Source organism: Varanus komodoensis, unplaced genomic scaffold (genome assembly GCF_004798865.1).
Source record: "Varanus komodoensis strain SLA01 unplaced genomic scaffold, ASM479886v1 scaffold119, whole genome shotgun sequence".
NCBI lineage: Eukaryota > Metazoa > Chordata > Lepidosauria > Squamata > Varanidae > Varanus > Varanus komodoensis.
Genome location: NW_025335344.1, coordinates 555,207 through 567,507, shown reverse-complemented (window position 1 = coordinate 567,507; position 12,301 = coordinate 555,207). Strand labels below are relative to the sequence as shown.

At 47.3% G+C, this 12,301-nt stretch overlaps 1 protein-coding gene and 1 non-coding gene across 2 annotated transcripts in view; one reads left to right on the top strand and one right to left on the bottom strand.

Moving 5' to 3' along the window:
* PFAS (phosphoribosylformylglycinamidine synthase) overlaps positions 1 to 12,301 on the top strand; it is a 29,664-nt gene that overhangs the window by 7,285 nt on the left and 10,078 nt on the right. Inside the window, exons 7-17 of the mRNA XM_044421426.1 lie at positions 1,051 to 1,191; positions 1,370 to 1,494; positions 3,084 to 3,212; positions 5,322 to 5,453; positions 5,697 to 5,825; positions 6,643 to 6,716; positions 6,918 to 7,074; positions 8,167 to 8,228; positions 9,004 to 9,165; positions 10,951 to 11,076; positions 12,137 to 12,268. Coding sequence (XP_044277361.1) covers positions 1,051 to 1,191; positions 1,370 to 1,494; positions 3,084 to 3,212; positions 5,322 to 5,453; positions 5,697 to 5,825; positions 6,643 to 6,716; positions 6,918 to 7,074; positions 8,167 to 8,228; positions 9,004 to 9,165; positions 10,951 to 11,076; positions 12,137 to 12,268 — 1,369 coding nt within the window. The remainder of the gene's footprint in view (positions 1 to 1,050; positions 1,192 to 1,369; positions 1,495 to 3,083; positions 3,213 to 5,321; positions 5,454 to 5,696; positions 5,826 to 6,642; positions 6,717 to 6,917; positions 7,075 to 8,166; positions 8,229 to 9,003; positions 9,166 to 10,950; positions 11,077 to 12,136; positions 12,269 to 12,301) is intronic.
* Positions 7,239 to 7,310, bottom strand: TRNAG-UCC. The gene has a single exon. It is a non-coding gene; the product is annotated as a tRNA-Gly (tRNA).

Here is a 12,301-nt window from a genome sequence, read left to right as displayed (position 1 = left end):
TTGGAATGGAGCAATGCGGGTGGCTGGGCGCACTGACGGGATGTACCATCACCAAGATAAGAAGAAGCTGAATTAATGTTCTGCGATGTGGAAACAGCAACAGTTACAGCACTGGGATCATGCATCTCTTAATTCTGAATGTTCCCATGGAGATAAATCCTGCCAAGTTGTTTGGTTTAAGTAGCCACAGGCACTTTTTAAGTTTGCAGTACCTGCTGTTAAACCTGAGAACCAGGATCGCTTTCAAACACGTGCTAAATATTATTGATGATTGGATAGAACTTTGGAAGATTCATCCTGGCTAAGAAGAGAACCTGGAGACCCATTTCATTCTGTCCTTACTTGCCTAGCTCACTAGACCTGGCAATTTTGCCGAGAATCCAATTCTCCATGTCCTGGTGAATTCATTAATCAGTTGCTTTATTGAAATAGCTTATTAGCCATCAGTCGATCAGTCGATCAATTGATCGAGGGGAATACACCAGCAAGTAAACTAAAATTGAACAGATCTAGAAGAGGGAGTTGAATGTCTTTCAGCTGGAGGGATGAATTCAGTTTTGGAGAAGCTCCTGGGGGATCCCATGTAGTGGTGGACAAGGTGGAAGCCAACGAGGTGTGGCCAGAGACACGGGGGTGGAGCCAAAGTACCTGAAACACCGGGAAAGTTGATCTGAAAGCTTGCTCGCCAGTTGCTGAGCTTGAGCAGAAGCTTTTCGAGCAGTGGATAGTGGTCGGGGGAAAGGGGGTGCAGCACCGCGGCCTTCTGGGAAGCCTTGGCAGGCTGAATCTGTGCCAGAGCTTTTGCCCTCCTACCATAAGGGAAAGCATCGCTCCAGTGGAGCGCAGGCTTCCCACGTGTACAGCTCTGGGTCCAGTCTGTGCGGCTGAGAGGCGGATCAGCAAGTTGGGGCACTGGAAGAGCCGCTGCAGTCTGTGTAGGCTGCATTGAGCGAGACGGACAGCTTGCCCAGCGGGAGGCTGTTTCCTCTGCACCCGACGTTGAGTTTTGTTCCTCCCTCGTGTCTGCCCTATCCCTGCCACCTAATGCAGTGAGCACAGCCGGCACTGGTTCTTCAAGGGGTGCCTCATAGTGGACGGGAAGGAGGTCAAGGAATCCCTCTTTGAATCCATCATGAAGACCCAAGAACGCAGCAACCCCAACAACGTCATCAAGTTCTCTGACAACAGCAGGTGGGCCTTCTCCAAGAAGCCGCGAGGGAAACATCTGGGGGGCGGTGGCTGGCCGAGCCCCCACCCACCGACCTCATGGGGGAAGTAATGGGGCTGCCGTGCGATTCACCAGGCCTCCTGCTTCGGCTCGGTGGCCCCAGAGCCCCCTGAGGCAAGTGCATTGACTTTCTCCCAACAGCGCCATCCAGGGCAGGGAGGTCCTTTCGCTGTGGCCCAGCGATCCGTCCCGCAGCAGCCCCTTTGAGAAGCGGACCTCCACCCGGCATGTTATTTTCACAGCGGAGACCCACAACTTCCCCACTGGTGAGCGAGGCGGCGAGTGACGCGTGGGGCAAAGAGGCGGAGGGAAAATACATCTCCGAGACCCAGGGCAAGGGTCTTGGTTGAGGTCATTGAACGGCCAGCAAGTGTGGCTGGACCCCAAAACCTCTGGAGGATGCCAGGTTGCCTCCCGTGATCTGGGAGTTGTTCAGAACTCGAGACTGGATGCAGCAGGGCTGGCCTTGCACTAAAGCAGAATGAGAGGGTTGCCTCAGGCGGCAGATGGTGGGGAGTGGCGGTGGCTCCCCCTACGCTGGCCTGCTGCCTTGAGGTGTGGCGCCCCTTGCCAGTGTCGAAGGAAGATTAAACCGGCATCCTGCTCACCTTTCTGCATAGGATGGGAGTGTGAGGAGATGAAGGGGAACCACGGCGTCCTTTGCCTCAGGCAGCAAGATGCCTGGGGTGGCGCTGGACGCACGCCTTGTCTAGCCCTGCCTTCTGAGTCGCACTGTGGCAAACTGAATGCCAGCTCGGGGAAGCTCTGGAGTAGCCTGCGCCCTTCTGGTGTTCCCCAGAAACTGGCATTCAGAGCTGTGTTGCCCTTGATTTGGGGCCCAGGATAGGGCCCAGAGATAGGCCCCGACTCCCAGCAGCTCCAGCCAGGGAAGATGGGGGTCTGAGTGCTGGAGGGCCACAGGTTCGCCCCCCAGTACAGCCGTTGATCGCGTTGGCTTTTCTGAAAGTGGAGATCCTGGAGATGGTATCCTAGTCGTGGATTCATGGATAGGAGCCCTTTCCTATCATTGGCATGGTGCGATTTGGTTTTATCATATATCTTATTCCTCTTTATTGTATTGTGGATAGCTCTTTGATATATTGTGATTGGTTGTGATACTTTGTAATATATCGCAAGTTTTATGTTTTTAGGTTGCTTGATTTGTAAACTGTTCTGAGAGCCAACCTGGCTAATCAAATGGGATATAAAAACCTTAAATGTATTTTTGTACTATGTACTATGTTTGTTTACTTATGTAAGCCATTCCGAGGTGTTAAGCGATGGGACGGCATACAAAAACTCTAAATAAAATAATAAATAAATAATAGAATAGAATAAATAAACATAAATAAATCCTGATGAAAATTGGAGAGATTGAGACTGAAACCCAGTACTTTCCACATGCAAAGTGCATACGCTACCTCTTTGTTCCTTCCCCTCCCTGTTCCCCTTCTTCCCTTCCTTTCTTGAATAAAATAAAAAAGACCCTTGCATTGGATGGGAATTGAATCTAAAATGCCTTTTCATAAAGCACCATTTTATTTCTTGCTAACATGACACGGTGTAAAGAAACTCATGTATAAAATTTGTACACATTCACACAGAGTAGCTCAACGCACCTTAATCTCCTGCCTCTTGGAACAAGACGTGACGTTATCCCACATTATTCATTGAAACATTTTATTTTCCTTTCCCCACAATGTCAAGGGATGCTGACACTGTGTGTATAACAACATAATTGACAGCTGCCAAAAAAAGCTGCCAGCTGCCAGTGTCGGCTGTCGGTTGACAGGGCCGCGAATGCAGGGGGCAGACTATTTTGGTAGCTGACGTTGCTTTCAAACTCTCTTTGCAGGGGTTGCCCCCTTCAGTGGTGCCACCACGGGGACGGGCGGGCGGATCCGGGACGTCCAGTGCGCAGGCCGTGGGGCCCACGTGATCGCTGGCACGGCTGGGTACAGCTTTGGGAACCTGCACATCCCAGGTCAGTAGCAGCAGCCTGGGCCCGCATGCAGGAAAGCACCGAGTCAAAGAATGTCTTCTCACATCCTAGGTGTCGTCCTTAAACAGATTTCTTCCACGCAGGGCTATGTTTTCAGTGTTCCAGAAAAGAGGGCCATCTTTTCTGCCAAGGAAACCCAGGCCTTGCTGAATCAGCTGTGCTGGGTGAACACATTTGCTTCCCGAACACAAGCCTATCTCCTTCTCCTTATGCTTAAGGACTAGAAACCCCCTTTCTCTTTAACTAAAAACTGAGATTTCTTAAGGTGCTGTATTCTAATCTGGATCTGAAATTCTCTGACTTCTGCCTTGTAGCATGCCTGGATCTCTGCATTATAGAATGTGTGTTTTCATTCTTTCATTGACCAGCAGGCAGTTTTAAATTAATTTAATTTGATGACATTTCGTAGATGTAAATGTCATTAAAAAAATTAAATTAGTGAGATGATTGAATTCATTAATTTTGTGCAACCTATTCCAGGAGCACACATGTGATTATAAGAATGAGTGAGTGTCTTTATTTTCTTAGTGATCTTTTAATGATATTATGGATCTTTTCTGGCCTTACTTTTTAAAACTTCATGATCAAATTACATTTCCTGGGTAGAAACAGAGAGGCAGAGTCTCTTGGTCTGTGTCAGCTGCCGCAATGAAGTCGGTGGCTTGACATTGGAGAGGGGCCAAGAGGGCACGTGGGGAGGCCAGGAAATGAGGCCTCTCGAAGGGACCCCTGCCTGCTTTTCTCCCCCTCCAAAATACTGCGGCTTCGAGCTGCCGATCCCCCCTGCCCTGCCTCCCATTCAGCGCCGGACGTGTCGAGAGGCAGAGTTCCTCCTTTGCACATTCAAAACCCACAGACCGTTTCCCTTGCAAAGCATTCTTTTTGGCCAAAAAGCATAAAACACCCCAGAATGAGCCTCTGAGCAAGCACAGAGCGGTTTGCTGAACTCAGTCTAGTGATCCCCCTCATCCTTGTGAGCATGCCTGGGCCTCCTGAAAGTGAGCACACATCCTCCCTGCGCACCGATCCTCCAACTGGGCCGCCCTCCTCTGCTGACGAGGCATCACGGGGTCAAGAGCCATGGCGGCCTCTTTTGTGTCTGAGAAACTCCCCTGCTCCAAGTCCCATCAGTTGCACATCTTGGTTATTCCCAGAGTCGGGCTGCCCGCCTGGGGATTCAGGCCCTGAGCTAAGACTCTCTCATCCCAGTGTCTTGGCTTGGCCCATATTCCCAGGCTCCTGCTTCCCATTTCAATTCCTCGGATCCCGGGCAACAGACCTTGCAGACAAACACCCAAAGCAGCCGACTTTCTCAGTCCCAGCAGGATGTGCATAAGCAGGGCTTTCTTTGTCACAGAACACACTGGAACGCCGTTCCGGCACCCTTTTTTGATGGATTTTTCCAATGGAGTGATTTTGAATTGCCTGCGGGCTGCTTGTGTGTCCGTGCTGCTTGTGAGGGCGCTGCTGGGCTTGGTTGGCTTGGGATCGGTGTGTGTGGTCGCGCGCTGAGTGCTTACTGCCGGCAGCGACCATTATGTTTATGTGTGTGTAGAGTGACTGGCTACGTGCAAAAGGTAAAGAGTCAGTGTGGCGTAATGGTGAAGAGCATGGGACTGGGATTCAGATGATCTGGGTTCTAGTCCCTGCTCAGCCATGGAGCCAACTGGGTGACTTTGGGCCAGTCACAGACTCTCAGCCCAACCTACCTCACAGGGTTGTTGTTATTGTGGGGATAAGATGGAGGAGGAGAAGGATGTAAGCTGCCTTGAGCCCTTTGTAGGAAAAAGGCAGGATATAGATTGAAAAATAAATAAATAAATAAGTTCTTTATTTCAAAAAAAGTCGGTGAATTGAAAATCTTTTTTAGTGTAAAAGTGTGACTCCAAGACGTGAGTTCTGGCACTTTTTTTTTTTTTTTTTTACAAAAAAGCACTGTGCGTAAGCATCCAGTTCTCGACACCTGTGATCATCTCACAGGGCTGTGCCCACAATGTTGTCTTTACGCCTCTCGTCCAAGACATCACGGCACGTACGAAGGATTCCTTGGATGTGCCTGGCTATGGAGGTGTTTTCCTTTCTTGGCTGCAGGATACTCCTTACCCTGGGAGGACGCATCCTTGCCGTATCCCGGAAACTTTGCCCGGCCTGTGGAAGTGGCCATTGGTGCGAGTGATGGTGCTTCCGACTACGGCAACAAATTTGGAGAGCCCGTCTTGGCTGGTGAGTGTCCTGACGTTTCATGCATCTTGCTTTCCGTGATCCATTCAGGCATTTCTGTGCGTTTGGTGTTTGCGCTTTGCAAATGGGGTTTTCACTAACGGTAGCCTGGCAGGAGAGAGACCAAAGCGAGGGAGAACCTGGAGGCGTGTGTGAGTGAGTGAGTGAGTGAGTGAGTTCGTGGCTGGTGGAAAGAGAAGAGTGAAAAAAATGGTTACCTCCAGTCAGACGTATTTCTCGCTGCAGGTTTTGCACGGTCTTTTGGGATGCGCCTGGGAGACGGTGAGCGACACGAGTGGATCAAACCCATCATGTTCAGTGGTGGGATCGGGGCCATAGAAGATATTCATGTGCGTAAAGAGGTCCCACAGACTGGTACGTTGATTTTAGCCCAGCTAGCATAGGGCAAGTAACAATGTTTTAAAGCAGATCTTTAACCAAAATAAAAGCTACGAGGTCTTAAGACCCCAGCCGCCCGCAAACCAGCTTAGCTTTTAAAACGTTGGAGGGCTGCTTATCATCTTCACCTGAAAGCACCGGGTTTTACTTCTGAATTCTATAATTAGTGTAAATGTGTATTTTTATTTATTGTGCTTATGTGTATCTTTGCTTATAGGCAGCAGAAATTATGCACATGATTATGTGTCTGTGCCTTTTTTCTTTGCTGGGATTCTCATTGTTGGCATTTGATTGATTGTTTAATTAAATTGCTTGTTTAACAATCTTTGGATGGATTAGAGTGTTGCTGTGTTAGGAAGAATTTTTATTGCTTCGGGATTAATGTCTTTATTTGTACAAATTATTGATCAATTGCTTAACTAATTCCGTTCAACTGAGATTTTCTTAGCCCTGATTTTGCAAAATCTATTCTGCCATTGATCTTTGGAGGAAATATAACGCTGACTCTTCCAAAGAGCCAAAAGAGTATGGCTCAGGGTATGGTCTGAAGGTTTTCCATTGAAGCTAAGCAGGTTGGGGGCTGGCCAGAGCTTGGAAGGGAGACCACCTGAGAGCTATATTTAGCCACTTTGAGTCCTCAATAGGAGAAAGGTGGGATATATATTTAATAAATACAAGGATACAATGCAGTTTTAAAGGAAAGCTGTGCTTCTCAAACATGGAATGCTAAGCCTGATGCTAGAGTATTTATTCACCGAATGATCTCAATTTCAGTTTTGATTTCCATCTTCAGGTATGGAGGTAGTGAAGGTCGGGGGTCCTGTTTATCGAATTGGTGTTGGAGGTGGAGCTGCTTCTTCCATCCAAGTAAGCTGGAAATCTTTCCTCTCAGATTCTTTCCTTCGGGGGTGAATCCTCCATCTCTTTCAAAACTAGATTGGGAATGTTCTCAGGGTACCCCTGGAAACATAGGCAGGAAACAAAGGCTTCCCTGTTTCACGTAGTAGGCTCTTCCTGGCCTTGTCCCAGACTGGTCTTCACACCTGCCAATGTTTCCTGTATGTGCAGGTACAAGGAGACAATGCCAGCGAGCTGGATTTCGGGGCAGTGCAGCGTGGCGACGCCGAGATGGAGCAGAAGATGAACCGGGTGCTGCGAGGCTGTGTGGAGAGTGGCGAGGACAACCCCATCTGCAGCTTGCACGATCAGGGGGCCGGAGGCAACGGTGAGGGCTGCCCTTCCCTTTGCTGGCAGGAGCGGCTGGTTGAGGAAACAGAAACAGAGAAACAGCGCGAGTCAGAAGGGGTCTCCCGGGCCATCGCGTCCGACTCCCAGCTCCAGCTGGCATCGCTCGCGACACGCGGGCCACGTGCACGTCCCAAAATGGGATGCGTTGGCCGGGAATCGAACCCGGGTCAACTGCTTGGAAGGCAGCTATGCTCACCACTATACCACCAACGCCCTCTTTGGCACCTTTGTGGTGTTCAGCCCTGCTCAGTTCCCGATGCTGCCCTGCTCCCTGGTGGTTTTTGTTAAATTCTGAAGTGCTCACGCTTGTGACTGTTCTCCGTAGCTGCACCTCTAGGGCGTTTTTGGCATCTGTGCTGATCGGTGTCTACAAAAGGGGTGCAGGCATTGGCATCTCAACCGAGGCAGGAGTTTTGGAAAGCTGAATCGCCTCTGCAGCTAAGCTGCAAGGGAACAGAATTCTGGGCTGGGGAAGGGGGTGGGACGTGACCTCACAGTTCCTGCTAGTGAAAAAGGGTCGGTGTTGCGCCCCTGCGGTCACTGGCCCCGTCACACCGCCGGATGGCTCCTTGCCTCCAATGTCAAGGGCACAGAGGCAGACAATTATGTCCACTTGCACGTTCATTTCTAATTTTCCCGGTAACCAAAGTTCTCAGGGCAGATCGCAGATGGTCAAGCTAAGGTAGGAGAGCCATTCTGGTGCAGAGGTTAAGATCGTGGGACAGGAACTCAGGAGCCTGGGTTCAAGTCCCCACGTGGCCGTGGAGCTCACAGGTGACTTTGGGCCAGTCACAGACTCTCTGGCCGCCCTACCTCACAGGGTTGTTGTGAGTGTAAGATTGAGAGGAGGAGGAGAATTCTGTAAGCCACCTTGAGTTCCTTAGATAGAAAAAATGGGTGGGATACAATTAAATAAATAAAGGATGCGTGAGCTCAGCCAGGGTGATACAGCAGGTGACCAATGCTCTTCTTGATTGTCGAGGTTTGGAAAAATTATAGTAACGAGGAGGAGTTCACATCTGTGAGTTTGTACGCAGAGCACCCAAATGATTTATTCCTCTCTGTTTAGGGAATGTGTTGAAGGAGCTGAGCGAGCCAGCTGGGGCCGTGATCTACACAAGCCGCTTCCAGGTTTGTATGGCACAATTATCTCCCTATGGAAGGTGAACCCTCACCTCTTTTGGCCTCCTTTTAAAAGATGGACATGTAGAGGCAGACAAAGACAGACAACAGATTTGCTCTTGCATTTGAACTCCACTATCTTTCCAAAAGCCCAGAGCAGGGGTGTGGGGGACTGGAGTTTTGAAAACAAACATACACCAATGAAATTGCAAAAGGTGGGGTATGAAGAAAGAAAGAAATGCTCAATGCATTTCGATTACCCCTTCCAACCTGTTTTCAGTCTATAACAAGTTCTTCTTTTTATTATTTACACCTCTTTGCCAGCCTATTTGCTGAAAAGCCATCAGGATGGCACAGAACAATTTGAAACAGACAGACAGACAGAACTTTAACAGGAGATGGGAACATCTTTCAGTCCCAAGGCCAATCTTAATCACATAGATGCTTTCCCCAGGCTCAGGAAAGGGGATTGGGGACCTCTAGACAGTCCCAGACCGCTGGTTTGGGGCCCAGGATGGGCCAGCTTTGGCCAGCAGACTTTGAGTTTCCCTGCCAGTGGCTTAATGAAATGAAAGAAGAATCACTGTGTAAGTTAAAAAGCAAAGTTTAAAAGATGTGGCTTCATGCGCTTTTTGAAAGCCGAGGAAGGTGGGATCTATCATAGTTCTGCAGGGAAGGCCTTCTGCAGCTTGGGGACAGCTGTGCTGTGCTGAGCACCGCAGACTTGATCCCTCTGTTAATTCTCTGGAGCTTTCTCTTGTTTCTGGCTTGTTTCTTCCCCCAGCTGGGAGATCCCACACTGAGTGTGCTCGAGATCTGGGGGGCTGAATACCAGGAATCGAACGCCCTCTTGCTGCGCCCCCGCCACGCTGATTTCCTGCGGCGCCTGGCCCGGCGCGAGAGGTGCCCCGTTGACTTTGTGGGAAGGATCATAGGAGATGGACGGGTATGGCGACAAAGGGGCTGTGAATAAACAAGGTTTGGGGAACGAGTGGCCGTATCAGGAAAGCAAGAAATAGTGCAAGAAATGAAATGTATCAGGAAAGCAAGAAATAGCGCAAGGAATGAAAAGTATCAGGAAAGCAAGAAATAGTGCAAGGAATGAAAAGTATCAGGAAAGCAAGAAATAGCGCAAGGAATGAAACGCATCAGGAAAGCAAGAAATAGCGCAAGGAATGAAACGCATCAGGAAAGCAAGAAATAGTGCAAGGAATGAAATGTATCAGGAAAGCAGAAATGAACCTGGAGGAAAGGTTTTGGCAGGCCTTGATTGTGTGGGATTGGGTAGAAAAAAACTGTTCAGAATTAACGATCAACCATATTTTTGTGTTACACTTGCATACCTCAGTGAAATTTGGGCTTTTGCACTCCTCCTCTGACACAGAGGTGTGGAGGAAATGGGAAGTTTAAAAAAAAATCCCAGTGTCATATCTAAATCCTATTCATTATGGTTCTTAGCTATGGTTTATTGAAACAAGCCAGTTCCAGAACCCGAAGATTTGAAACTCTCTTGTTTCAGTAAACTATAGTTAATTAATTAGCCCAAGATATAAAGATGAGCTGTGATTTATCAGAAACAAAACTTCAACTGTGCGTGAGCAAGAAATCAAATTTTATTGTTCTGTCCAAATGCAGTGACTATCTCTTCCTAAAGAAAATGTTACTATCTTTCGGTCAGGGAGATTAAGTCTGTGTATACATTTCTGTATCAATAACTGTTTTTTTCTTAAACCCTTAGCAGAAGGAGATGAAATAGCTAAATGTTAAATGTCTTCTAGAAAAGCTAGGAAGGCAACAGTTTATAGTAACAATAGATTTACAAGTACTGTTTGGAAAAATCCCAAACTTCCAGAATGTTTTAATTTTTGAAGGGGATGAAACAATATCCCAGCATAGATTTTTAAGTTATTTTTAAAAACCTTACTTTACTTTGGTAGGTTCATTTATTTATTTTTTTGAGTGAAGTAGAATCTTAGAGAATACTTTTGAAATTAAAAACTTTATTTTTTTCCAATATCAATACAGTTTTCAGTACTACTGGAAAAATAATTTGCTGTTTACACACATAATGCTCAGGCCCCAGCTGAAATTAAATGTCTCAACCATATACTAAAGCTAAACAGGTCTGGATTTGATCAAAGGGAAGGCTAGGGGGGGGGGGGGGGGGCAGGAGTTGTTATGGAATGCTGCCTGAATTTCCCTGGAAAAAAAATGTGAGAAATACATTTCTGGCAGTTTTTGCTGGATTTTTCAGCATTTCATTTATTTGTCCCAGAATTAATACAGGCAGCTGTGAAGCCTAGAAGAGAAACTTTGACTATCTAAACTGCTACTTGTGTGTGTTTGTGTAGCTTTTATTTTACTAATAATCTTGCTTTGCTCTGGAAATACCTCTGTGGTTTTATTTATGAGGAGAATTCCTAAAATTCATAGACTATGGAACATGTAAGCTGCACTGTTGTGAGAGAGAGAGGGAGAGACAGACACACAGACAGAAAACCGAATATACAATTAGATTTAGGAGCGACATCTTTCACTTGACATGGTAAATGTCACATTTGTGATGGTGGCTCGGTTTAGGAGACTGAAGAGGTGCCCAGAGTCAAAAGTTAGTCCAAGTGGGACTGTAGAAAGACATGGGAGAGGAAAGGATTGGGGAAAGCTTTGGAAGGAGGCGGTCTCTAATAGAGGCTCCTCCTCCTCCTCCATCTTGTGGGCGGATCCTCGACAGATTGTGCTAGTGGACGACACAAAGGTTCCTGCGACTGCCACAGAACTGGAGAAAGGGCAGACTGGAGGAAGAGCTACGCCGGTGAACCTGAAGCTGGAATGGGTTCTTGGCAAGATGCCACGCAAGGTATGCCAGCCGGGGTACACACCCCCACAATCCCCCAAAAGGAAAGCCTTGGTAAACATTTACTGGGAGACATTTAAGGGGTAGGACGCCCTGCATAGCAGCAAAGGAGCTGGGCTTGGTGACCCAACGGATGTTCCCTTCTAATTCTTTGGGTCCATGAAAGAACACCCCTCTTGCAGAGACCCCAAGAATGGAACCCACCTTCCCTTTGCCATAAAGATATTGATACTTCTTTAAAATATTAAGTTAAAAAGTCCTACCACTACAATTTGAGAGGCATCAAGACTTCTGGTCTTTCAGCACCTACTGAAAACATACTTTTCCCGACAAGGATTAGCAGAGAAATCTTGCCTTCAGCATAGTGTAACAAGATACTCATTTCCAGATACAGTATATTTTTTTTTTAGTATTATACTGTATTTTTGCACATCGTTTAGAAGTCTCTTCCAGTGTAAGTGATTCATGAATATCATTAAGGAAATAAACATCCTCTTCAGTTTTCTTATCTACTCTTGGCTGGCAATGACCCTCCAGGGTTTTGGTCTGCCTGGTGCTGTTGTTATTTGTTTCTCGGCGCCAGGTTAAGACCTTTTTATTCCAACAATATTTCAATAACTTTTAATATTGGATTATATATGTTTTTAATCTGCAGCCAGGATGGATCTGAAATTCATTTGTATTATGTTTTACATTATTCTTTTTTATTTAAGTAAGCCGTCCTGAGGCCTTCACGACAGGACGGCATATAAATATTCTAAATAAGTAATAAATAAAAAGTCTTTTCCCATCACCTGCTATTTCCTTTAACTGGAAAGAAATGCTAAGGGCTGAACACGGAGTCTTCCACAGGCACAACATGTGCTCATGCCCCTTCCCCTGATGTTGATTTCCATATTTTTGTTGCAGCTGAGAAAAAAGACCTCCTTTAGCTCTCCTTCTCTGTTCACATGGTCACGAAACGGCAGGCATCTTGCTGGTGGATTACTTGCTCTTTGCAGAATGCTCATGCTTGTCTCTTCTTAATACGACACGCTGATGGTTGCTCATTCCCACCAACTAGGAATTTGCATTGAAACGGGCCCATCGCGTCCTCCGACCCCTGAACCTCCCCCGGGACCTCAGTGTGGTGGACGCCCTTCAGCGCGTCTTGAGACTCCCAGCGGTGGCGAGCAAACGCTACCTGACCAATAAGGTACACCCTCTGGATGAGAGTCCTGTGGACACC